This window comes from Anabrus simplex, chromosome 4 (assembly GCF_040414725.1).
Source record: "Anabrus simplex isolate iqAnaSimp1 chromosome 4, ASM4041472v1, whole genome shotgun sequence".
In the NCBI taxonomy this organism is placed as follows: domain Eukaryota; kingdom Metazoa; phylum Arthropoda; class Insecta; order Orthoptera; family Tettigoniidae; genus Anabrus; species Anabrus simplex.
This window is the reverse complement of record NC_090268.1, coordinates 248,566,979-248,593,589: the sequence shown is the minus strand read 5'-3', so window position 1 is coordinate 248,593,589 and position 26,611 is coordinate 248,566,979. Positions and strand designations below refer to the sequence as shown.

Below are 26,611 nucleotides of genomic sequence, written 5' to 3'. Positions count from 1 at the left end.
TCCTTACTACAACCCCTAAACACGCTCATAACCATATGCAGAGATCTGTACCCTTTATTTACAATCATATTTATGTGATTACGCCATGATCTTTCCTTATATTAACACCTAGGTACTTACAGTGATCACCATAAGGAACTTTCACCCCCATCAACACAATAATTAAAACTGAGAGGACTTTTCCTATTTGTGAAACTCACAATCTGACTTTTAACCCCATTTATCACCATACCATAGCCTACTGTCCATCTCACAACATTATCAAGGTCATTTTGCAGTTGCTCACAATCTTGTAACTTATTTATTACTCTATACAGAATATCATCATCTGCAAAAGGCCTTATCTCTGATTCCACTTCTTTACTCATATAATTTTTATATATATAAATAAGAAAACATAAAGGTCGAAAAATAATGCCCTGAGGATAAGCAACCCATTCAGTCACTCTTTTGTCTAGTCCAGTTGAACTCATTTTTGCCAGTAATCTCCCATGATCCACCCTATCAAATGCCTTAGACAGGTCAATCGCGATACAGTCCTTTTGACCTCCTGAATCCAAGATATCTGCTATATCTTGCTGGAATCCTACAAGTTGAGCTTCAATGGAACAACCTTTCCTAAACCTGAACTGGTCACAGATTTCTTTATAATTATATTGTCATCAAATTTATTAAGTATAGATTACAGCCTCAGCTACTAATTTAAATAAAGAATGACTTAGAATGATTTATTCATTTGGTCAGAGTGCAAGATCATGCAGTGATTACCCCTTTTGTAACCTAACCTCATGTCTGGACAGCAAATACACTGCCAGTATGGTGTTTAGGTTTTGTGCATTATATCTCAGCCAAATGATTTAAATGATTGACCTGATGAATGTTGATGATAATCTTAAAAATTGCTCTGCTATGGGCAGAGTTATTTAATCTGATATCTAATTTTTTCACAGTGATTGTTTAACTGATTATTATTGGATTTTTTAATTTTTTTAACAGGCTCTCAAAAATCGTGTTGTTCCCCATATTCGAGCCCTAGTTGTCTTACCAGTACAAGATCTGGCCGTTCAAGTTTTCAAGGTGTTCAGAAAATATTGCTTGAATACTGCTCTTAAAGTTGCTCTCATAACTGGACAGAATTCTTTCCAGAAAGAGCAGGAGCAGCTGTTAAAGACAAGTAAGTAGAATATTAAGAAGAAAACTTAAAACAGTTCAATTTGTGTTAATGAGCATTAATGAATGTTATTAGTAATAAAATACAGAACTGCTACTAATATTTGTCCCAGACCCTAGTGAAGTTCCGGTTGTGAACTATATCATGCATATTTTACAGCCGAATGCCCTTCTTGATACCAGCCTTATGTGGAGGGATGTATTCACTATTGTGTATTTGTATGGTGATTGATAATGTAAAGTGTTGTGTGTATGTAAAGAGGAGTGTATTGGCACAAGCACAAATGTCCAGTCCCCGAGTCAGAGGAATTAACCCTCCTCCTTCTTCTTCTTCTTCTTCTTCTTCTTCTTCTTCTTCTTCTTCTTCTTCTTCTTCTTCTTCTTCTTCGTCTTCTTCTTCTTCTTCTTCTTCTTCTTCTTCTTCTTCTTCTTCTTCTTCTTCTTCCACATCCTCTCTCCGACTCCTTGTTGGATGTTGGATGGGTTAATAGACTACTAGTGATCACTACCTCTGTCTGTTCTTCCACTGTTCTTCTCTGAACACTCTACTCTCCACTGCTTCCTGTAATTTAGTTATCCACATGTTCTGCTCGGTCTTGTTGCAGTCACCTTCCATTCTAACATTGCTCTAGGGGTTATTATTAATCATAAACGATTACAATCTCCAACCCAGCCAGGAAATGAATATGGGACCCTTGGAACCGAAGGACTCCACACTGATCATTCAGCCAAGGAGTCAGACAATTATAATACAGGACTGTTATACTTAAATGTTCAAATATTCAAACTTTTCTGGAGTATTATATTAAGGGGAAGAATGTTAAAACAGTTAACATGACATGATTAAAAATAAAAGTTGATAACCAGCTACTGTTATGTGAATTTCATGAATTAATTATTAGCTGATCCAAACAATCTGTAAAAATTCAGAAAAATGACCTATGAGTTTGATAAATATGACCAGGCCTCAGTATAACATTACACAAAGAATAATCTAAGGTGTTTTAATGTTTTGGGGTAATGTAAAAGAAAACTGAAATGTAACTGACTTGTAGGATCTTGTCTCTGGATATACTGTATATATAGGCTCTATATATATATTTGTCTGGCCGAGTCATCCTGCTGTGATAAAGGAGATAACCCTATAGCCAGCGAATCCACACCAAGTTTTGGGGGGTGGGAAATAACCTGACAACCCAAACGAGCCAACAGCTATGGGCAGAAGAGCCCCTTTGGGAGGTTGATGGACTCTCAGTGGAGAAAATGCTGTTCTAAACTATCAGGTAGCATCTGAACTCCGGGTTAGGGATAGCTATCAACAGTATCTGTTCCCTGAGTTAAGGACGGTTAATTTAAAATCCAACGACAGGTGAAGTGACGCATAGTTTAGAGTACTTCTTCATCACGTCAAATGAATATTGTGGTCACTGTTATTTATGAGAATCATATGCTATGATTTTCATAATGATCTGTATTGAAAGACAATTGCAATTCATGAAAGTTCAAAGGCTAGGGTGTTTCCCATAAGCACGTCGTCCCTGCCCAAAGATATGAGAAACGGACAAGGGCTACCCGTTCAAGGACAGAGCGGGCTAAAGAAGCGAGTCTCATGTCTACGACTAGCCATTATTAATATTGGAACACTCACTGGCTGAAGCCGTGAGCTGACAGGGACACTGAGAAACCACCAAATCAATATCGCCTTTATCCTGAAAACAAAATCAAAGGACAAGATCCTGTATCATGGCACAAGTTCTGCCTGAAACAGAGTTGCAATGGTCGTTACTTATAAACTTTCTGATGCCTTAGTTGATGTCAGTCGACTATCTGATCGCACAATATTGGTCACAATCAACTTGAATACGACAGCTATTCATGTCATTTCCTGTCATGCCCTGCAAAGTGGATGCTCTGATCATATAAAAGAAGAATTCTGGGTGCAGTTAGGTGTTCATATTCCAACAGTACCGCCAGGAGAACATCTTTTTATTGGTGTAAACTTGAATAGCCATGTGGGAGAAGCAAGAGGTGGGTAGTCCCAGTGCCATGGAGGCCACAGACATGGGATACGAAATGATGTGAGATGCAAGATCTTAAGACTTTTCATAATCTCAGAATTTAGTCATTGCCAATCTATTCTTTAAAAATGCACCCCCATTACTTATATCAGTGGTGAGCCTTCCACTCATATTGATTACTGGCTGGTATGCAGGTGCGACTTCGGGTTGGCATTAAATGCAAAAGTAATCCCATCAGAATCCATTGCCCCTCACATCAGCTGCTTGTTTTGCACATTCATAGTGGACAGATAAAACTACCTCAGCATCAGAAGGCTGGTCCAGAAAGAATATGGTAGCACTAACTCCCCGAAAAAAATGGCATGTTTGTGGCCAAGTTCAGTACTCTTAGTGTGAACACTGATCAGACTGTAAAAACCTTGTGGGCTCAGATCACTGATCATATACACACTTCAGCAGCAGTAGCTGAAGGTCACGGAAAGAAAAAATTAGGTAAACGATTTGTGGACATACAGATTTGGTGGTGGAACGAAGAAGTACAGTTGGCTGTCAAAGCTAAAAACTAGAACTGGTGGAAAAGAAAACTACAAGCAAATCGTGACCAGTACAAGATGTTGAAGTTGTCTGCCAAACTCACTGTTATCCAGTGAACATAAAGAACAATAGAAAGGACATGGAGCATGAGGTGTAGCCAGCCGGTGTGCGACAGGGCTACCAAGATGGCAGCAGCCGGTGATGAATCACCCCACTAGCGAGCGCTTTCTGCCTTCCAGAGAGTGATGAAACTTAAGCCGATGACAAACCCTGACATCAATTCTAGCTGAATATATTGCAGGGTATTAAGTTGTATCTTTACAATAACAAATTTGTATGTGTTCAGAGCTCTTAGTTAGCAATGTTTTACAGGTTAACAGTTTGCTTCATTGCAAAAATAAAGGCACACTTGTTCAACCCTTTGAAGGTGCTGTTAAACTTTGTTATGTGAATTAGTGGGGGTGACATTTTTTTAAAAATTCATACAAATAGTATTACCAAGTTAAATAACCTCATTGATGTAATGATGGTTGCTGTTATTAAAAAGTGTATTGGAATTGACCTATTTCCAGGAGAACACTATTTGGAACAGGAGCCAAAACAAAATCATGTAAGCTTGCTCATGGAAGCCTTATGTTAGAAATATTTCACAGTGAAGTTACATCATCACTCAGAAACATTTGGTGACTCCTTACACAAAACCTAAGTCAGAAATCACCTAACAAAAGCAATAACATTTTTGGGCCGGTAAGTTAGTAAGATAGTGTCAGCCCCATTTTATCATTTATGTGCACATTTTTGGATTTTCTGATGATTTGGATATATTTTTTTATTTCATCTACAGAGCATTTTGTAATGGTTCATGGTGTGGGTTACTGTAGTCACGTCCTAGTTCGTGAACCATGGGCAACGGCTGAGTGGCCTAGTAAGTGGTCCTGAGAGTCGGGATACCAGTTGCTATGGAATGGGAGTGGGCATCTTGGACATATTCTGAGTCATGGCCCTGCTTGTGCTCAGGTGGCTAGGACTATACAATTCACCGGTGGTCAATAACTTGTTGGAGGAGAGATCCTCATTTGGATTATGTGCAAGTAGGGTAGCATCGTGCTTCATGAATTTACCAAGCTCAAAACATTTTAAGCAAGCCTCGGACCTATGGGAGTAACGGAGTCCCACTCCCATTTGACACGTGAGGGACTCCTTGGAAACAACTTGGTGAACGAAATGGAATTCGTTGGGAAGCTGTCAATATTAATGGGGCTTATGGAAGAAAGAAAGTAGAACTCGCTGAGTCAACAAAGAGGATGCATCTGGATGTGCTAGGAATAAGTGATATTTGGATAAGGGGAGATAACGAGGAAGAGATAGGAGATTATAAAGTTTACTTGATGGGTGTTAGAAAGGAAAGGGCAGAGTCTGGGGTAGGGCTCTTTATCAGGAATACCATTGCATGCAACATAGTTTCTGTTAGGCACGTAAACGAGCGAAAGATATGGGTAGATTTGTCAGTTGGACGAATTAGGACTAGAATTGTCTCCGTGTATTCACCATGTGAGGGTGCAGATGAAGATGAAGTTGACAAGTTTTATGAAGCATTGAGTGACATTGTGGTCAGGGTCAACAGCAAGGATAGAATAGTGCTAATGGGCGATTTCAATGCGAGAGTTGGGAATAGAACTGAAGGATATGAAAGGATATGAAAGGGTGATTGGTAAATGAGGGGAAGATATGGAAGCTAATGGGAATGGGAAGCATTTGCTGCACTTCTGTGCTAGTATGGGTTTAGCTGTTACAAATACATTCTTCAAACATAAGTCAATTCATCGCTACACATGGGAGGCTAGGGGTAGCAGATCCATAATAGACTATATCTTAACAGACTTTGAATTCAAAAAATCTGTTAGGAATGTACAAGTTTTCCGGGATTTTTCGATGATACAGACAACTATCTGATCTGTAGTGAACTAAGTATCTGTAGACCTAGGGTAGAGAAAGTGAAATCTGTCTGCAAGCGAATATAGAAAATCTCCAGGACGAGGAAATTAGACAGAAGTACCTGGTTATGATTAGTGAGAAGTTTCGAACAGTGGACAGTAAGCAGGTCCAGGATATAGAAAGTGAATGGGTGGCATACAGGGATGCCGTAGTACAAACAGCAATAGAATGCCTAGGAACAACTGTGTAAAGATGGGAAAAGGCGAACATCTTGGTGGAATGATGAAGTGAGAGCAGTCTGTAAACGTAAAAAGAAGGCTTATCAGAAATGGCTCCAAACAAGGGCCGAGGCAGACAGGGATTTGTACATAGATGAAAGAAACAGAGCGAAACAAATAGTTGTTGAATCCAAAAAGAAGTCGTGGGAAGATTTTGGTAATAACCTGGAAAGGCTAGGTCAAGCAGCAGGGAAACCTTTCTGGACATTAATAAAGAATCTTAGGAAGGGAGGGAAAAATGAAATAAACAGTGTTTTGAGTAATAGACCCCAGGGAATCACTGGAGAGGTGGAGGGAATATTTTGAACAGCTTCTCAACGTAAAAGGAAATCTTCCTGGTGGTGTTGTGAACAGCCAAGCTCATGGGGAGGAGGAAAATTATATTGGTGAAATTACGCTTGAGGAAGTGGAAAGGATGGTAAATAAACTCCACTGTCATAAGGCAGCAGGAATAGATGAAATTAGACCTGAAATGGTGAAGTATAGTGGGAAGGCAGAGATGAAATGGCTTCATAGAGTAATAAGATTAGCATTGAGTGTTGGTAAGGTATCTTCAGATTGGACAAAAGCAGTAATTGCACCTATCTATAAGCAACGGAACAGGAAGGATTGCAACAACTATTGAGGTATCTCATTGATTAGTGTACCAGGCAAGGTATTCACTGGCATCTTGGAAGGGAGGGTACGATCAGTAGTTGAGAGGAAGTTGGATGAAAACCAGTGTGGTTTCAGACCACAGAGGGGCTGTCAGGATCAGGTTTTCAGTATGCGCCAGATAATTGAAAAATGCTACGAGAGGAATAGGCAGTTGTGTTTATGATTCGTAGATCTAGAGAAAGCATATGATAGGGTACCGAGGGAAAAGATGTTTGCCATACTGGGGGACTATGGCATTAAATGTAGATTATTAAAATCAATCAAAGGCATTTATGTTGACAATTGGGCTTCATTGAGAATTGGTGGTAGAATGAGTTCATGGTTGAGCGTACTTACAGGGGTTAGACAAGGCTGTAATCTTTCACCTTTGCTGTTCGTTGTTTACATGGATCATCTGCTGCAAGGTATAAAATGGCAGTGAGGGATTCAGTTAGGTTTAAATGTAGTAAGCTGTCTGGCCTATGCTGACGACTTGGTCTTAATGGCAGATTGTGCCGAAAGCCTGCAGTCTAATATCTTGGAACTTGAAAATAGGTGCAATGAGTATGGTATTAAAATTAGCCTTTCGAAGACTAAATTGATGTCAGTAGGTAAGAAATTCAACAGAATTGAATGTCAGATTGGTGATACAAAGTTAGAACAGGTCGATAATTTCAAGTATTTAGGTTGTGTGTTCTCCCAGGATGGTAATATAGTAAGTGAGATTGAATCAAGGTGTCGTAAAGCTAATGCAGTGAGCTCGCAGTTGCGATCAACAGTATTCTGTAAGAAGGAAGTCAGCTCCCATACGAAACTATCTTTACATCGGTCTGTTTTCAGACCAACTTTGCTTTACGGGAGCGAAAGCTGGGTGGACTCAGGATATCGTATTCATAAGTTAGAAGTAATAGGCATGAAAGTAGCAAGAATGATTGCTGGTACAAACAAGTGGAAACAATGGCAGGAGAGTACTCAGAATGAGGAGATAAAGGCTAATTTAGGAATGAACTCTATGGATGAAGCTGTACGCATAAACCCACTTCAGTTTTGGGGTCATGTGAGGCGAATGGATGAGGATAGATTACCTAGGAGAATAATGGACTCTGTTATGGAGGATAAGAGAAGTAGAGGTAGACCAAGACGACGATGGTTAGACTCGGTTTCTAACGATTTAAAGATAAGAGGTATAGAACTAAATGAGGCCACAGCACTAGTTGCAAATCGAGGATTGTGGCAACATTTAGTAAATTCACAGAGGCTTGCAGACTGAACGCTGAAAGGCATAACAGTCTATAATGATAATGTATGTATGTAGCATTTTGTAGCAATGAATTTGTCTGTTTGTGTCCTGACAGGAATATTTTTTTGGAAGAGTAAGAATTACTTAACTGTCGTATGTTATACATGTAAATATTTTACATACGACAGTGAAGAATGTTAAATATTCTTTAGAACAGAAATTTTCTATTCTATAGTATTCTAATCTTCTGTGAACATTTTAACCAGCAGTGTAATGATTAACAGCACGAAACGAGCCAGACAGCACAGAACTGGCTATGAGTGGCGGTCTTATCAGCGCAGCAGCCAGCAAGCAGTTGCGCAATACTTCCCTTATTCTGTCTATATTTGTGACAAAAGTATAAGTGACAAAAATCATAGGAAATTAATTTATAGCTATTTATCTCTAACTTTTCTGCTTACATCAATTCTTTGGCCAAAAAACTAAAATTTAGGCAGTAGACTAACTCTTTCATGTCACGATTTAAAACTTGTAAAACAAATTCCACATTAATTAATTATTTTGAAAATATAAGGAAGCCATTATTAGTATTTATAAATACTGTTAATGTTCAAAAGTAATGTTTTATACTCATGCCAAGTATGTTAAATCACTGAATATTTTATAAGCGCACATTAAAGATTTCTACTCTTCCAAGCCCAGCTTCCCATTTCTTTCCTGCCATTAGATGACCTCCCATAATGCTTGTTCAATGGATGTGTCCTTTCTATTGGTCTTATGTGTTTGCTGCTATTACCGCAACAAAAAAATTACCAATACCCCAGGCGTGTATGGGACACTCAGTACGGCAGAGGGTGCAAATGAGTTCTACCGTCCAGCAGAATCCTGGTGCCGATAAGCGCACATTAAAAATTTCTACTCTTCCAAGCCCAGCTTCCCATTTCTTTCCTACCATTAGATGACCTCCCATAATGCTTGTTCAATGGATGTGTCCTTTCTATTGGTCTTATGTGTTTGCTGCTGTTACCGCAACAAAAAATTTACCACTACCCCAGGCCTGTATGGGACACTCAATACGGCAGAGGGTGAAAATGAGTTCTACCGTCTAGTAGAATCCTGGTGCAGAGCAACTGAATATATTGGCCACATCCTTCAAATTAAAGATTCGTACAGTCATCTTCTGCAAGACCCACTAGATATTTTGGATCATTGAAGGGACTGTTACAAGATTATGTGTAATGAAGAATTTCCACACCAACCATTTCCTTGTGGTGATGCATTTGCTGGGCCTTACCTGCTAGTTCATTTGTTTCCAATATGGATCACAAGTTGTGACCAGATGAAAAATGGCAAAGCAAATGGAATGGTAATGTTTCGTAATATTGCGTATTGAAGAGCAAGATAATGTAAAATAAAAGCTAAAAGTTTCCACCTATTCAATCATTCTTCTTCTTCTTCTTCTTGCGTTCCGGCCTTCTAAGGACCACGTTACAATTTTAATTGTTCCTCCTTAGTTGTTCTTTCCTTTTCTTCCAGTATTCTTTCATTGTTTCACTGTGTTTCTTTTTCCTGTCTTCAGTCCACTTTGTGCCTGTTTTCTTTTCCTTCCTCCCTTGGAATCCTTCCATTTGTAAGACTTTCTTCCTAAAAATCTTTCTCTTAAAAAAATTACATATATTTGATGAAACTAGTTTCGGTCTTACTAGAGACCATCGTTAGTCAAAATCAATAAAGTTAAAGCAAGACATGAATTATAGATAAAATTTATGAAGCAAGCGTGTTTTGTTGACGTTCAGTGCAAAACAAATAAAGATTTGGATGTTAAACACTCATCACGATCACACATCTTGTGTAAGTTATCGGTTTTCTTCCAATTTGAAGAATGATGCACCTCACAGAAGAGCGGGTGAAACACTTAAAATCTTCAGGAATCTTCTTGAATTCAGTTCAGCTGAAACAAATGTGAACAGAATAACTTTGATGGGAAAGTGTTCAGATGTTCATTTGTTTCCAATATGGATCATTGAAAAAGCAAAAGCGAAGAAATAGAATAGAGCTGAGTTGTAGATGGGATGTATAGTGTAGCCTAAGGTGGGGCTGAATGTTGAAATTGTGGAATTGCTGGAGGGAATTTGAAGAAAAATAAAGAAAGGGGTTTAGTGTACTTAATTTCTTTTTGTTGAAAATAGGAATTAATAGATCAAATAGCAAGACTGAAACTAGTTTCATCAGATATATGTAATTCTTTTAAGGTTACAAGAAATAGAATTTAATAGGTGGAAATTTTTGTTTTACATTACACCATCTGAAGCCTGGAAAATACTCAGCCAAAGCAAAGTGCTGAAGTCCTTGTGGCTCTTTTGAATCACATTATTGATGAAGGATGTCTCCCCAAACTCTGACTGTTGATTAATACTCTACCAAAATGGAAAGGTAAAGGTAATGTTGGCGTATGTTCAAAGTACCGCCTATTTTGCCTTTTCTTGTCACTCATTAAAAATCTTTGAGCAAGTTATAGAGAGCCGACTACATGACATTGTCCAGATCTCACCAAACAAATGAGGCTTCATTAAGGGATGCAATCCATGCAGCCCATCTACTTGTAGAGAAGCATAGGGAGAAGACCAAACCTCTACATGAGGCCTTTCTATACCTGGAAAAATCTTTCAATAGGGTGCCACATGAATTTATCTGGAGGGCAGTCCAAACACATGAAGTTTTAGAGGTCTGTTTCCGATTGGTCCAACATATGATTTCTCTCGCCCGTTCTCACATATCTATACAAGAGTGGGATTTAATTATTTCTTCACTTAAAAGAATATAACCATCATGTTTTGTTATATATGAACATTCTTATTAACTAACTGGCAGCCATGAGTTTGATATTACACTGCCAGCTCTGTGTTGTACCTTATGTTTTTAACCTCTGGCAACACGATTATGTGTTTTTTCTAACTCAGCCATGATGAACACTCTTATATATTTTCACTCTTGTTTTTATGTTTGAACATTCTGATTGACTGACTGGTAACAATGATATCCTAATGATTTTAATTATTTCACTACCAGCTCTGTATTGTAGCCTACTTTCTGTTCTTATCCTCTGTCTCAACTCGATTGTGTTTTTTCTCTTAGCCATGTTGTAACATTCCATGTTTTTTCACACTAGTTTTAAGCCTATTTTCATTTTATAAATATAAATGTTGATTCTTAGGGTGCCATATATGTTACGGACACTAGGTTCAGGGCCCTGACCTAACTTTAGGCTAAGATTTATTTTCGGCTGATGATGCTTACGACTGTTAAGCGAAACGTGTCCCATCTTACAACGCCTGTTGTAATGTTTATTTCCTAAATATAGGAAAGATAAGTATTGGAAAGGTGGTGTTTAACTATTATTCTTGTTTTAATGTTCATATCTGATGTCCAATACGGTCTACAATGAGATTTATTACTTGTAATGGTCCAAATTCTGTACCAGGATATCAAAGTATGGTTCGTTGTGCAGCAGGAACTTTGCCTTCATTTCCAATCAGTGTTTGGGTCCACCAAGGATCTATACTTTCTCCTCTGCTGTTCATCCTGTGCATGGACACAGCAACGTCAGACATCCAAACACCTCATTCATGGATGATCTTATAGCTGACGACGTGTTTCTTGCGGTCAGAGTTTAGAAGAAAGGATACAGAACTGGAATGATCACATGAGTGATAATGGTATATGGCTTAACATTAAGAAAACCAACTACCTTGAATGTGATCCACAAAAGGATGGCACCATGAAGGTTAACAGTCAAGATCTCGTTAAAACCACCCAATTTAAATACCTCCTTTCCTACATCAGTTCTAATGGTGAAGCACTTCTTGATACTCAAGCACAAATAAACTAAGCTTGGTTAAAATGGCAGCAAGTCACCGGATTTCTCTGTGGCAAGAAAATACCTGATTTTCTCAAGGGGAAAGTGTATAAATCCGTGGTAAGAGCAGTCGCACTCTGTGGGTCAGGACGCTGGGCTGCCTCAGTACGACAAGCCCTCCGTGGAATGGAAATGAAAATGCATCATTGGTCGTTAAGACTTACGAAACTCAACCACGTCAGAAAGGACCGTGTCAGACAACAGATGGGAGTTGCACCAGTTTCGGACATGATGCAAGAAGCTCACCTCAGATGGTATGGACATGTCATGTGAAAAGATTGTTCAGTTACTAAGACAACTATCCAGTACAACCCAGGAGGAAATAGATCACACAGCCGACCGAGGAAATAGTAGCTTGATCGTCTGAAGGAAGGCACGAAGATCACGGGTGCCAGACCTGCTGGTGCCCTTAACAGAACCAAATGAGTGTTGCGTCCAAAGTAGTGGACCCTTCAGTGTCGCAGGAAAAATGCTAGGAAGAAGAAGATATATATTTGGATCTGAACTAGGATTTGTCTGAGAAGGAATGAATGTCATAATCTTAAATGTTATCAGTGTGAACAGCATATTTTTCAGCAATAGTTTAAAAGACCTAGCTTATATTTTTAGGTCCTATTTATCAAACTCTGGATTTTTATAGATCATTTGGATCAACTACTGCCTTCTAAGATGACCTAAATATATTAGCTAGATCTTTTGTGTGCGCATGCATCCCTGCTAACTGATGTACACATATCTGATATCTGTCTTATCAGCTGTTTTCAAATGTGTGTTTTTTTTGTTTTCCTTAATTCTGTATTTAATCATAAAGGGTATTATGGATTGTGTGTTTTCAACAACACAGCGTGTCTTTATGTATGATTCTTATATGGTAACTCGGTCAGCCCATGACGATCACAGACAGTTTCAAGAAAGATTCCCAGGTGTAGATGTTCGAAGTTGTAAAACAGTTCATAGTCTTTATAATAAATGTCAAGAGACTGGAAGTATCCAGCCTAAGAAATCAAAAAGGCAGTGAAGAAAAATCAGAAGAGATTGCTTTGGAAAATTCACCTATAAAGTCTCTTCATCATCTTGCACAACAGGTGGGAATTTCATATAGGCGTATGCATAAGACACATATCTGATGTCACAGTAGTATTTTAGCAGTTCCCAAGTGTATATGTTTTGTTCTTTTCTTAATTCTATATTTAATCATAAAGAGTATTATGGTTCACTTGTTTCCACAGGCGCAGCGTGTGTTACATTCAATGCCGTGTACAATAACTGTCGCTCATGCTCTTCAACCAGGTGACCCTCTACGTAGGTGCACATTTTGTGAATGGACTCTGGTATATGAATACATTGGACAAATAGACATTTAATATTCTTCTCGAACAAGTCCTGGTTCCATCCCCGGGGTTATTTGTGTAGGACAAAACACTTGTTATTGCAGTGCTGTTAAACCTCACTTTATGCATGAAGTATCCCTCCATGACACAAAAATCGGTGTATGGTGTGCCATCAGCTATGAAAGAATCAAATTTATTTTAGAATACGGTCGAGTGAGGTCAAGTGGAGAGGAAAAGGAAGAAAAGAAGTTGAGGAAGGGATATTCTCCTGGAGTGGAAGACATAAGGTAAATAATGCTGTGGGGATAAACCAACAAGATCTTGAATGAGTATGTTGATAGGGTGGACTACATAAGTGATAGAATAACAAACATACAATTAAGGACAGTGAATGGAGTAAAAAATTTAATCCAAATGTATGCACCCTATAGAAGAAGATATCGACAAGTTGATGGAGACACTGGAGAGAGAAATAAAGGATGGGACATTTCAATGCAATATTGGAAATGGAAGAAGTAATTTGACCTTTTTTTATATGAAAAGGGGACTGAAGAGAGAGTGAAGTAGGAGGGGGGGATTTTTTGAGTGAGATGTGGATGAAGTGTAGGTATTAAGTGGTTCAGGAAGAAGAAGAAGAAAATGGAAGTACAAGAACAGTAATTTATTACTTCTTGTTGGGAACAGTAGCTAGATGTAACAAGTTTGCCAGAGATAGCCTTTGATGGAGACCACAGAGTAGTGGTAGCAAAAATGAAAGTAAGTAAAGTACTAAAACTGAAAGAAATAAGAGTTTGGAATCTTAAAGGTAAGTAAAAGAAAAATGAACATATAAATGTTTGGAATCTTAAAGGTAAGTAAAAGAAAAATTAACATGTAAATTGAAACAAAACTTACACAGAGGTGAAATAGAGTGTGTGGAGGTGCAATGGGACATGTTCAAGAAGGCATTTCTTAGCTATGCAGAGAGTGCTCGCGGCAGAATAGCTGAAAGAATGAAAGATAACAACTGGCTTTACGTTGCACCGACACAGATAGGTCTTATGGTAATGATGTGACAGGAAAGGGCTAGGAGTAGGAAGGAAGCAGCCATGGCCTTAATTAAGGTTCAACCCCAGCATTTGCCTGGTGTAGAAATGGGAAACTACAGGAACCATCTTCAGGGCTGCCGACGGTGGGGTTGGAACCCACTATCTCTCGAATGCAAGCTCACAGCTGCGCGCCTCTAACCCCATGACCAACTCGCTCTGTGAGTTAAAGATAAAGAGAAAAGAGAGGATAAAGGAAGTAGTGTAATATAAGAAAGCATACTAAGTATGGAATAGGGATAATGTGGAAGAAAATATCAGGAAATGAAAAAAAGTACAAGGAAATAGTAAGTGAAGAAAAGATGGAAAGGATTTACACAAGAGATGATGATGTGTATAGCAGTAAAAGGTTGCTATAAAGACTTGTAAGAAGGAAGATAAAAGAAAGAGTCTACATACAGCTGGTGAAAGTGAAAAAATAGTGAGATAAGGAATAAAGGAAAGATTATTTTGATGTACTCCTGAATGTAACATTGATGTAAATAAGATGATAGAAGTTGTAACCGTACAAAAGTATGACCTCCGGATTTCTTAGATTAGGGAATTTCATAAATAAATTTGTTTTGTAAATTAGTGAAGCCCCATCTAGTGGTGAGGATAGGAATTGTGCCGGCTGCCAAAGCCTGTCGCACTCCTCTGGGGCAGTGATTAATGAATGACAGATGAAATGAAATAATATTGGAGAGTGTTGATGGAATGAAATATGACAGGGAAACCGAAGTACCCGGAGAAAAACCTGTCCCGCCTCTGCTTTGTCCAGCACAAATCTCACATGGAGTGACCGAGATTTGAACCACGGGACCCAGCGGTGAGAGGCCGGCGCGCTGCCGCCAGAGCTATGGAGGCTGGTTTCATTCATTCCATTCCTGACTTGGTCGAATGACTGGAAACAGGCTGTGGACTTTCATTTTCCTTTTTTTTTTTTTTGTAAATTAGTGAATATCAGTGATTTTCTTAAGTTAATATGTAAGAATATAGTACCATAAGAATGGTTTATAATTGAAGAAATATATGAAAGTGAATATTATGTCATTTAGTGTAATTCATTAACTTTGGTTGAAATCCTTAATTTTGAATGGTAGTGGAGATTGCTCAAAGTTGAAAACAGTGTCTAAATTGAGAGAAATAGTCAAAATTGGTTAGAAATAGCAGGAAGTGTTGGATTAGGTAGCTGAAAAACCTGGGTCGCAGACAGGACATACAAGTTATAGATCATAACTCATCTGTGTGCAAAACAAGAGAATAGCGCTGTGCCCATGGTATTACCTTTTATGGCCAATGAGGGCACGGCGAAAATGAGATGTGGATGAAGTGTAGGCAATAAGTGGTTCAGGAAGAAGAATGGAAGAACAAAAACAGTAATTTATTACTTCTTGGTGGAGAGAGCTAATCATAAACAGTTGGTTAGAACTGATGGGAAGGATTTACACAAGAGATGATGATGTTCATTGTAGTAAAAGGTTGCTATAATGACTTGTAAGAAGGAAGATAAAAGAAAGAGTCTACATAAAGCAGGTAAAAGTGAAAAAATAGTGAGATAAGGTGAAAAAGGAAAGATTATTTTGATGAACTCCTGAATGTAACATGGGTGTAGACAAGATGATAGAGGTTGTAACCGTACAAGTGTATGAACCCGGAATTTCTTAGATTAGGGAATTTCATTAATTAGTTTGACTGGTAGATGGTAGGAGATAGGTCACGGAGAGCATCTAACAGTTGGCATTTGGTGATGCTACCACCATGCCTATATAAGCTTACACGCACAAGTAACACTCACTCATTATTCATTGATATTCTGATTCTCTGCTTTGCATTATGCTAGTGTCTGGCTCCTTGGCTGAATGGTTAACATGCTGGCCTTTAGTCACAGGAGTCCCGGGTTCGATTCCCAGCAGGGTCGGGAATTTTAACCATAATTGGTTAATTTTGCTGACACGGGGGCTGTGTGTATGTGTCGTCTTCATCATCATTTTATCCTCATCACAACGCGCAGGTTGCCTACGAGGGTCAAATCAAAAGACCTGCATCTGGTGAGCCGAACTTCTCCTCGGACACTCCTGGCACTAAAAGCCATACACCATTTCATTATGTTGGTGATTAAACTCTTGTTTCTGCTGTTGATATTCTCATTTGATTATTATTTTGTCCCACTGCTTCTAGACTTTAGTCCTTCTGCTTTACATAATGTGACTATCAAGTCTACTTTGATTTGCAAAACTATTCCAGGACTGTTTCCCGGTGAAGGTATTCAGACACTGTGGTTAAATGAAGCTATTGATGAAACTGTTCTCATGTTAATTAAATCAAAAGAGGCTATTCAGAGGTGATAATTCAGAAATGCTCAGTGTTCTCCCCAGAAATTTTACTCAGCTGGGTGGCAGGAATGAGTAGCCGGGTGGATACTACATAACAAATTAATATGATAAAAGTTCAACTTATTCCCCTCAGGTCATTAACAATAATATTAAGACAAGTAAACATTAACTACAAAAATGACAGTATTTTAATGTTATCACCAAGAAGACCCGACAAGAGTATTTTGAACCTCTAGTGTTCTACTGCTTGTTCATAATCACTCAGTTACTGCAGAGAGCCAGACGGGTTTGTTACGTCCCACGGAATCGGATGCTCGCATGCAATTTGGCACTAATCCAGACACCACTCACGCACGACACTACGTGATAAGTTTAACATTTATACTCCGATGTAACTCGTGCAGTTATGCTGGGAATAATGAAGATTTTTTATTTAAATAAACAGTTTTACAGTATTTACATTTTCATTTGGAACACTCATTGACTAAAATATGTATTAATATTATTTAAACCGAGTGAGTTGGCCCTGTAGTTAGGAGTGCACAGCTGTGAGCTTACATTCGGGAGATAGTGGGTTTGAAACCTGCTGTCAGCAGCCCTGAAGATGGTTTTCTGTGGTTTCCCATTTTCACACCAGGCAAATGCTGGGGCTGTACCTTAATTATGTTCACGGCTACTTTTTTCCTTCTCCTAGCTCTTTCCTATCCCATCGATGTCATGAGAGCTATCTGTGTCAGTGCGACATAAAGCCACTTGAAATATTATGTAACTAGCACATATCTAGCTTATGATAGCCGGGCTGTTAGTAAAAGCCGCTGGACGGTGCACCCATTAGAAAGGTCCTAGGGATAACACTGATGCTTGTATGGATATGAGGAGAGGAGGAAGAGTGGATAAACTCCAGTAAATACTGGTGGTAAACTACAGCGTCTGGGACGCAAGAGAGAAGAACACATGTGACAGTTTGAAGTTAGGGATCACACTAAGTGAATTGGTGTGATTGATTATACATAGCGCCAGGTGATGGTACCTAGGTCTCATAAACTAGAGTTCAACTGTTTTAAAATGTGATGTGTAAGTGCAGTAAGGAATATAAACCAATACATGTACTGTAAATATCTCAGTTAAATTATTTTATTTGTGTTTATATTTTTTTGTAAATGTGGTAGTCTTTTTCCCTAATATGTTGATAGAAGCTACTAGGAGGAGATTATTATTATGATACACTTTTAGTAAAGTTTATATCCTTGCTCAACTTTCTTATTTTGATTCTTAAGCTCATATATTGTTGAGCTTTAGTCTTTGCTTAGTAAGCTATCCTATTTAATGTCAAAAACTTAACAATCAAAATAGGAAAGTTGAGCAAGGAAATAAACTTTATTAGAAAGTGTATCATAAATAATCTGACGCCTAATTTTTAAAAAAACAATAAACGACGTATTCTACCACATCAGAAAAGAGTACACCAAAAAACTAACAAACTTTGGCTGCATAGATTTGTATAAAGCCTTGTTAACAATTTTCCTTTGGCTGATGATGGCAAATGCAAATGCCAAAACCGGTCCCTATGTTGAAATCTAATAAATATGTGATCTATTAATGACGTCACACTGTTGTAGTATTGAATAGGTGGAAACAATTACCCCCACTCCTTAATGTAAATCTGGATTCAATACAGACTAAAAATGTTTTTTATATTAAAAAAGTCAAGTGATGTCTCACAAGACGAGGACATCTTTTCCTCTTTCCTAACTTCTGGGTAACGATTTGTCGCACGGATTCAGGGTTAATCTGCAGTTCATCTGCTATCATGCGCACAGTTAATCGCCGATTGTTCGTGATTAATGTCCTCACCTTCTCAGTGTTTTCGTCACTGACGGTGGTCGCCGGTCTTCCGCTATGGGAGCTGTCAAAAACTCTTTCCCGGCCTCCTCGAAAACGGGCGAACCACTCTTACACACACTTCATTGTGCTTGTTCGTCATAAACACGTACCAGCATCGCGTGCGTTTCTTTCGGTGTCTTGCCAAGCTTAAAACAAAGCTGTACGTTGATCTTTTGGTTGTTCATATTCCTGTTCGCAGTTCAGAACCAACGCACTAAACACGCACTGTGTCAAACAGGTCTTTCATGGCACACACACGATGCTCAACTGAACAACGTTGGGAGCAGGTGGTCGCCAGTGTTGCCGGATCGACCGTTCTGACTTCATTCACCGAACTTTATTGTCACACGTTGCATGTGTGTAATTGGGAAATTTATAAATTTGTAAATTTCTAGGGGTATTAAATTTAAGCCACCCAGGCTCTGGAAACAGAGAGTTGACAAATGTCAAGCACGATAAGGAACCAAATTTGGGAGAAAGGAATCATTCATGCTATACAGATTTAATTATTCATTTCTTTAGTAATAGTACAGGGGTGGTGCCGAATCATAATTTCACGTTTTGTTTTGCTCCAGTGTGTTTATCTTATAATAAAGGGGGGAATAATTTTATGTGTGCTTTAGTAAATTCGTATAATATTTTTAGTCATTATAGTAGTAAAGTTCAAATAATGCTTCAACAGTGGGGCAAATACATATACCGGTAACCATTTATAAGAAGTTACAAATGTTGCCCAAGCTTGTGGTGAGTATTTATAAAAAATTACAGGGTAGAGTGTGTGGAGACAATCCGAGAGTGAAATCCTAATGGAAGAGTTGGAAATGGTTGTCAAACAAATGAAAGTGGGAAGAGCAGTAGGATTGGATGAATTGTGTGTGGAAATGATAACACCAGCATGGCCTGTTGACCTACAGTGGCTGTATAGGCTATTTAGATGTATTTGGAAAGAAAAAAATCGTTACTAAATGACTGGAGCAAAGCAGTAATAATACCTATATTTAGGAAGAGGGATAAGAAGATATGTGATTATTGAGATATCACACTCATGTCTCGGGATACTTGGATACTATTTTGAGAATTTTCATTGCGCTTTGGATATTGGAGTCAACCACGTGGGAAGAAACGGTTGTGTGTTATGTCATGAATATGTTCAGTGTAACTGGTATTAAAGCTCCAACCTTTTTGGCCAGCATAACTTGCTTCACAGTTGACACATTCCAGTCTATAGATGCCTGATTGGTTGTATTGTTACTTTTGACAGATTTATTGTTGTGGAAAAGGGTTGAATTGTAATGTGAAGTTTTGAAGACTATTCTTAGATTTTGTCTTTTGAATATGTTGGTTATGTGATGGATACTGGCATTGTTAAAAGTAAAGGTTGCATAATTTTTCTTGGACTTATATTCTCTAATTAATTTGGACTTTGGTTGGTGTTTGATTTTGTGGATGTTTTTATTTATTGATTCTTTACTGTATCCATTATTTGTAGCTATTTACATTTTCAGTGGACAGGGGAATGTTGAAGGCTCCTCATATCATGCTGCTCTTTTGTGAGGGTGGGTGGAATCGTGTTTTATGGTATTTGATGTTTGAATTCGGTATATATTGTAAGACAGGTGGTTATCTTGTTTTTTAACAGACACATTGAGATAATTTAGAGTTTGGTTCACTTCTGTTTCCATGGTAAATATTATGTGTTGATCCACTTTGTTAATTTGGTCTAAGATGATGTTACCATTAGTGGATTAAACTTTCTTCAGCTTATCCCAGTAATTTCTGGGGTCACTGGAGCCACCCAGGCTCAGTTGCGTTTTGGCTGGAGGTTTGTCCGTCTATTATGGCAAACACATCATCCACAAATTGCACCCAAAAAAATATGTTGCTGATTTTATTAATTTTTGTATGTTCAGGATAGTCTAGGTAGATTTGCGCTAAAATTCCTGAGGCCGATGACCCCATTGGAAGACCCTGCTTTTTATAGGTGGTGTCATGAAAGCTACAATAATTATTATTGAGGGCATACTTTAATATATTTGTGAATTCTTCTATTCATAAGATGCTTAATCTGGCTGGGTTTTTTTTCAAATTTGTTTCTGTTAGGTCTGTGGTTTTTTGTGTGGGAATACTTGGGTACATGTTGATGTCGCAAGACACTAATGAGCGATATTGTTTATGATGGGTGTCATGGGGACGCTGGTCTTATGAATTTTGGGGTATGATTTAGCTATGGATAATCTGGGATTCATTGTTATTAATTTAGAAATTTCTTGTTCATTAAGAAGAAAATGAGTGTTTTTGAGTAAATCTTTAAGGTTCTTTTGAATCATTTAATAGGATCATTTTTTTATTGTTTGGAATGTGTCATCTGAGGAGAATTGCTCGGTTTTGATTAAATATTTGTTCCTGTCTATAATGACAGTGCTATTTCTCTTATCAGCCTTGGTTAGATTTTGTCTTCAAGCTCTTTGAGTAGTTTCTTGCTGATGGTGTGTGTTTATTTTTTTTTATAAGCGAATGGACCACTAAGGATCACGCTACAACTTTATTTCTTTCTCTTTGTGCAGAGATTTCTCTGTGTCCAATACTCCTTCATGCGTTCGCTGGCCTGCTTCCGTTGTTCATCTGTCCAGGCTCTTCCGGTCTTTTTAGTTCTTCCTGCGGCTTGAACACCTTCCAAATTCTTCAGTGTGTTCCTAAACTTTCTAACAGCTGGTGTTCTAAGATGCTCAACCTTTCCATATCCTTCTTCATTTCCTTAATCCATGCTGTAGTGCTCTTTTTTCTCCAAAAGTAATCAAATATCTGCTTGGTAAGTCTGTTTGTGTTCATTCTGTACAGATGTCCAAGAAACGCCAGCCTCCTTTTCTTCATGGTCTCTCAGATTCTTTCCACCTTCTAGTAAACTTCTTTGTTGCTCCGAAGTTTCCATCCGATTTCAGTTTGGACAGCTCCCATAATTTTTCTGAGGATTCTTCTTTCCAGGACCTCTAGTTTCTCCAGTTTGTAGTTCATGGACAGGCATTCACTGGCATACCGGCATTCTGTTTTGACCACAGTGTTGAAATGTTTTAATTTGGAATTCCAGGGTAAGCACTTCTTATTGTAGATGTTTTTTGTCAAACCATATGCTCTATCCATTTTTGAGATGGTGGTATTATTATTCGTTTTGATTTCATATCTTACTTTGTTACGCTGTTCAAATAGGATTTTATTAATGGCAAGTTCTGTTTTTATGATTGTAGTGGTGGTGGTGTGGAAAGTTGAAGTGTTTCAGTTCTTTGCTCAACATATTGAGTTCTGTTTTGTTGAATGCAGTATCGGATATATTTCTGATTGGAGAATGGAATTTGTGTGTGTTGTTGTTGGAGTTGATTTTGTTTGCTTCGTTAGGTGAAACTGGTTTGATTCTGTTGGGTGTGGGACTGTTTAAGTTTGTTTAACTTCTTGTCTAAGATGTTCTGTTTTTGAGTTGTGAAATATTGTAGTTTTATTTGGATGAGCCATTTGAATTCCTCCCAGGAAGTTTCAGTCAAGCAATTAGAAGCTTCTAAATGTGCCTCATGCAGTTTGGTATTAAGGAACTGTTTTCTCCTATATATAACATATGACGAAACAATAGTGGCGACTGAGGCTCATGATAAGGAAGCTTCTGGAAGAAGTTGGAAGCTGATTAACCCAATCGCATCATTTGACAACCCTTGCTCGTCATAGTAATTCGTGGCATATGAATCAAATGACGAGCTCTGCTCGCGGCGATGCACAGCTGTACATCAATCCATGTAGTTCAGTCACTAACCCACAGACGCCACTTGTATGCATTCTGAGCTGAAGTTTACACATGTGGCTTCGGTTTTTTCTCTTTCACCAGGTTCTCACACACTTCCGGAACAAGAGATAAGAGAATCATTTTTCATATAATTTCGCTCTTGTCAGTTGCCATCATGGCGTCAAGCAGATGTGCTGGTGTTGATGAAGAAGGAATACGGAAGCTAATAGATAGTGTTTTAGAGAGTGATATTGAAGGCAGTGATATTTGTGACGACGAAATAGACCCTGAAGTACTTAGTTCGAGTACTAGCGATGCGTATAATAGTTCTGATGACACGGAAAGTGATGCAAAAAACGACGGTGTGCCGAGTCTTTCGAAACGATCTCGTACCTCGGCACAGACTAACTTGACTGACTGGAACTGGACAAAAAGTTACAATAAACCTGTTGTACATAAGTTTAGTGAATACAGTGGGGTTAGTGAAAACTTATTGAAAAAGTTTGAAACGCAGCCACGTTCTGAAGTCTCAGTTTTTTGTGAATACATGAACCCTTTGTTTGACAAAATATCTGTCGAGACAAATTCATATGCAGCAAAACAGTTGAGCAATCCTGACAGAAAAAAGTTGAAAGACGATGACAGATGGTTTGAGACTACACCCGACGAAATTAGGGCATATTTTGCGTTAGTTATACTAATGTCACAAGTGCAAAAGTCAAGAATACAGTTATACTGGAGTAAAAACAGGTGTATAAACACTCCTATTTTTCGTGAAACCATGAGCAGGGGAAGATTTATTATAATTTCACGATTTTTACATTTTGTTGATGATGAACAAGTCGATAGTAGTGACAAACTAAGAAAGATTAGGCCTATAATACAACATTTCTGCTCCAAATTTTCAGAATTATATTTGCCTTCACAAGACATTGCTCTAGATGAAAGTCTAATGAAATTCAGAGGCCGCCTTTCATATGTCCAGTGTAATAGGTCTAAACGTTCTAGGTTTGGAATAAAAATTTACAAAATTTGTGAATCAAGTTCTGGCTACTGTCTGTCTTTCAGAATTTATGTAGGTGACGATGTAACGGATCCAAGTCTGCCAGCAAGTACAAACGTTGTGCTCAACATGTGTGAACCCTTGTTAGGCCGAGGACATACATTGTTTTTAGATAACTGATATTCTTCCCCAGATTTATTCAAAAGGCTACACGACAAGCAGATGAATGTAATTGGAACTGTTAGACAGAACCGAAAAGACATGCCTCGCGATATCAGTAAGACGAAACTAAAACGTGGAGAGTATGAGACGTGGGCTGCCAACAGTATGTTGTGTGTGAAGTGGAAAGATAACAAGGATGTTTGCTTTCTCAGCACGAAACACAAATCAGCTGACATGACAGGGACAGGCAAACTCAGATGAAAGAAAGGACAAACTCCGAGGGAAGAAGTGATAAAGCCCAAGTGTGGCCTTGAATATCAGAAGGGAATGGGTGGTGTTGACCTTCAGGATCAGGTTACAGCTCTGTTCCCCGTCATGCGACGCACAGTGAAAGGGTATAGGAAAATATTCTTTTACCTCCTAGATATGTGTATTTTCAATTCCTTCACTGTGTATCACAAGATCGCTGCTAACAGAAAGACGAGCTACACGGACTTCCGAACTAGCATAGCACAGCAGCTACTAGAGACTGTTCAGTTGCTGGAGTACTCGGTTCGAGGTCGACCTTCAGCGAGCACCACCCCAATCAGATTACAAGCTAAATCATGGGCCTACTTTCCCATGCATATTCCCCCTACAGAGAAGAAATCAAAAGTCACAAGAAGGTGTGTTGTGTGCTACAGCCAGGATAAAAGAAGCGAAAGTTGCTGGCAGTGCAAAAAGTGTGGCGTAGCTCTTCACTTAGAAGAATGTTTTGAGGTGTACCACACCCAGCAGACGTACTAAAATAGCGGCATCGGTAAGTTCATTACTTCGTTATCATGCATGCAAATTTTCAGAAAGGAATATATACTGGTTGGTTTTGTATGATTTTCTAAATAATAGGGTGATGATGACGGCCGTAGAGCGGCATTTAAATGTGATTTCTTAGTGAACTCCTATGGTATTTAAATGTGAGGCGAATGGGTTAACAATAAAGAATGCCACCCAGAATAATCTGGAATTTGATACTGCAAGAATCTTCTGCAGGCCTATATAAAGAGCAAACTTGATGAAACAGTTAATCATGAGTGAGTCAGTGATGTATCAATCATAAGTGAGTTGCAAGTCGGTCGCTAATACTGTGGTGAATTAAGATGTTCTTGATTACATGGCTTGCAACGAGCTGTGTAGTGAACCGTTTAATGATGCTGAACTGTACGAAACCGTATTGGAGAACGGCAGTTTGACGCACCACACGGCTATGTGTTTCAAGCATGTGTGAGTAAAAAAAAACTGTATCAAGTGGAAAACTCAAACACAAGTGAACTTGTAAATATCTGTAAATAGTAGTTTAATAAATTTAGTGAAGTAGTGAAATTTATTTTTCAGAACCCAATAACCTGCTTCAGTATAACTCGTCGTCATCATATCTTGTCAAAGACCTCTGTAGGCTATGCTTAGACTTAGACTGGAATGTGTTGAAATATTGGAAGTTGTCTTCCTTTGTTAAAGCAATTCTGTTAATTTCAATAGAACCTGATACTTGGTTTTCAGCAGGTTTAAGCATACCCCAAACTGATTCAATCAATCACATCGTGCTTCCTCTTGGCCTTGCGGATCTCCTCGGGTAGTAGAAGCAATTATCACATTGTCAGCATGGAATTTATTTTCGTCTGATGTGAAAATATCAATATCATTGAACATTCCTCTGTAGGTCTCTGGTATAATAGTGGCCATAATGGGAATTAATAGCAGCAGTGATTGTGCTGATCCCTGGTGCACACTTACTGTTACAGAAAAACTGACAGATAATCCTACAACACACCATACCCAGCTAGTGGTGTTTGAATGCAGCATTTTGATCCACCTCACGAGTTCTTAAAATATGTGGTTATCCCGATTATCATACCATATCAGGTGGTAGGAAAGACAATCAAAGGCTTTCTCAGAATCAGGAAAGGCTAAAATGGAGTGGGGTTTTTTTCTCTTTTTTTTTTCTGCTTAGTTGGCATCAATAGTCCCACATCACTGCGCAAATCCATATTGGTTTGGAGACAAATGGATGATGCTGCAAATGTCTTGGTCTAAAGATTTTCTCAAAAATCTTCTGGATGTGGTATACAAGTCGGATAGGTTGGTAATTAGCTGTTCTTAAATATAGAGATGAAATGAAATGGCGTATGGCTTTTAGTGCCGGGAGATCCCAGGATGGGTTCGGCTCGCCAGGTGCAGGTCTTTTGATTTGATGCCCATAGGCGACCTGCACATTCTGATGAGGATGAAATGATGATGAACACAACACACATACACCCAGCCCCCCCCCCCCGTGCCAGTGAAATTAACCAATGATGGTTAAAATTCCCAACCCTGCCAGGAATTGAACCCGGGACCCCTGTGACCAAAGGCCAGCACGCTAACCATTTAGCCATGGAGCTGGACAATATAGTGATAAGACTAGATGACCATTGAGAGAAAATATTATTCAAGTCTATGATAGCATTGAAAAATTGTGTCAACCTGAGGATCACTTGGTCATGAAGCTCTTTCAGCTTCCAGAAATCTGCTTGTAGATCATCTTGCTACAGATTTTCCCTTCTTCATGCTATGTATGGCTTTCATTACGTCCTCTATAGTGATGTGTGAAACTGGCCTATGAGTTTTTTGTCTATCCAGAATTGGCAGTTGAGGAAAGGCAGTTTTCAGTAGTTCAATAAAATGGTTTTGTCTGCATTTCAGAGACAGCTGTCAGTTACATAACCTCTAACCATTCTCTTTTTTATTTTTATTTTATTTTTATTTTTTGACACACGATGCTCAGTCTTTCTTGCACCATTTGGAATATAATCTTTTTTCCTTCATGTGAGTGTAACCAATCGTACTTTTCAGTTATTTCTTAAAAATAGGGGTATTATCCACACTTGAGTGTGAAACAGAATTCTTGCTATCATGAATTTGGAAAGTTAACTATTAAAAATTGTATTGCAGCCAATGGCCAAATACATAAAGTGCTTAGTGACACAATGAACTATACAGATGTACAAATACATGTGCACATATTTAAGCTGTGCTTAGTTCAGTCAGAGAAAACTTCAATTTTTTGCATCTAAGAGCATGGTATCTGTCACACTGCCAATGACATCACATCATATACATTGTGAGTCTGGTTCATGATACTTCTTCAGTTGTGATTAAATCCATATATGGCAAAAAGAGTTACTGAGTGTCTCATTTTGTATCTACTATTTGTCCACTCTGTTGTTGTTAGAGCATCAATGACATAAAAGTCGCCCCATATTTAGTGCTTTTTGTGCTTCATTTCATTCAAGAGTTCTCCATAGCTTGTCGTATAGGGCAGC

The 26,611-nt window shown here is 38.5% G+C and overlaps 1 protein-coding gene across 2 annotated transcripts in view; it reads left to right on the top strand.

Annotated features, from left to right (window-relative positions):
• Positions 1 to 26,611, top strand: part of Dbp73D (putative ATP-dependent RNA helicase Dbp73D) — a 169,539-nt gene that overhangs the window by 71,380 nt on the left and 71,548 nt on the right. For both annotated transcript variants that reach the window (XM_067146425.2, XM_067146426.2), the window contains exon 5: positions 997 to 1,174. In XM_067146425.2, the coding sequence (XP_067002526.2) occupies positions 997 to 1,174 (178 nt within the window). The remainder of the gene's footprint in view (positions 1 to 996; positions 1,175 to 26,611) is intronic.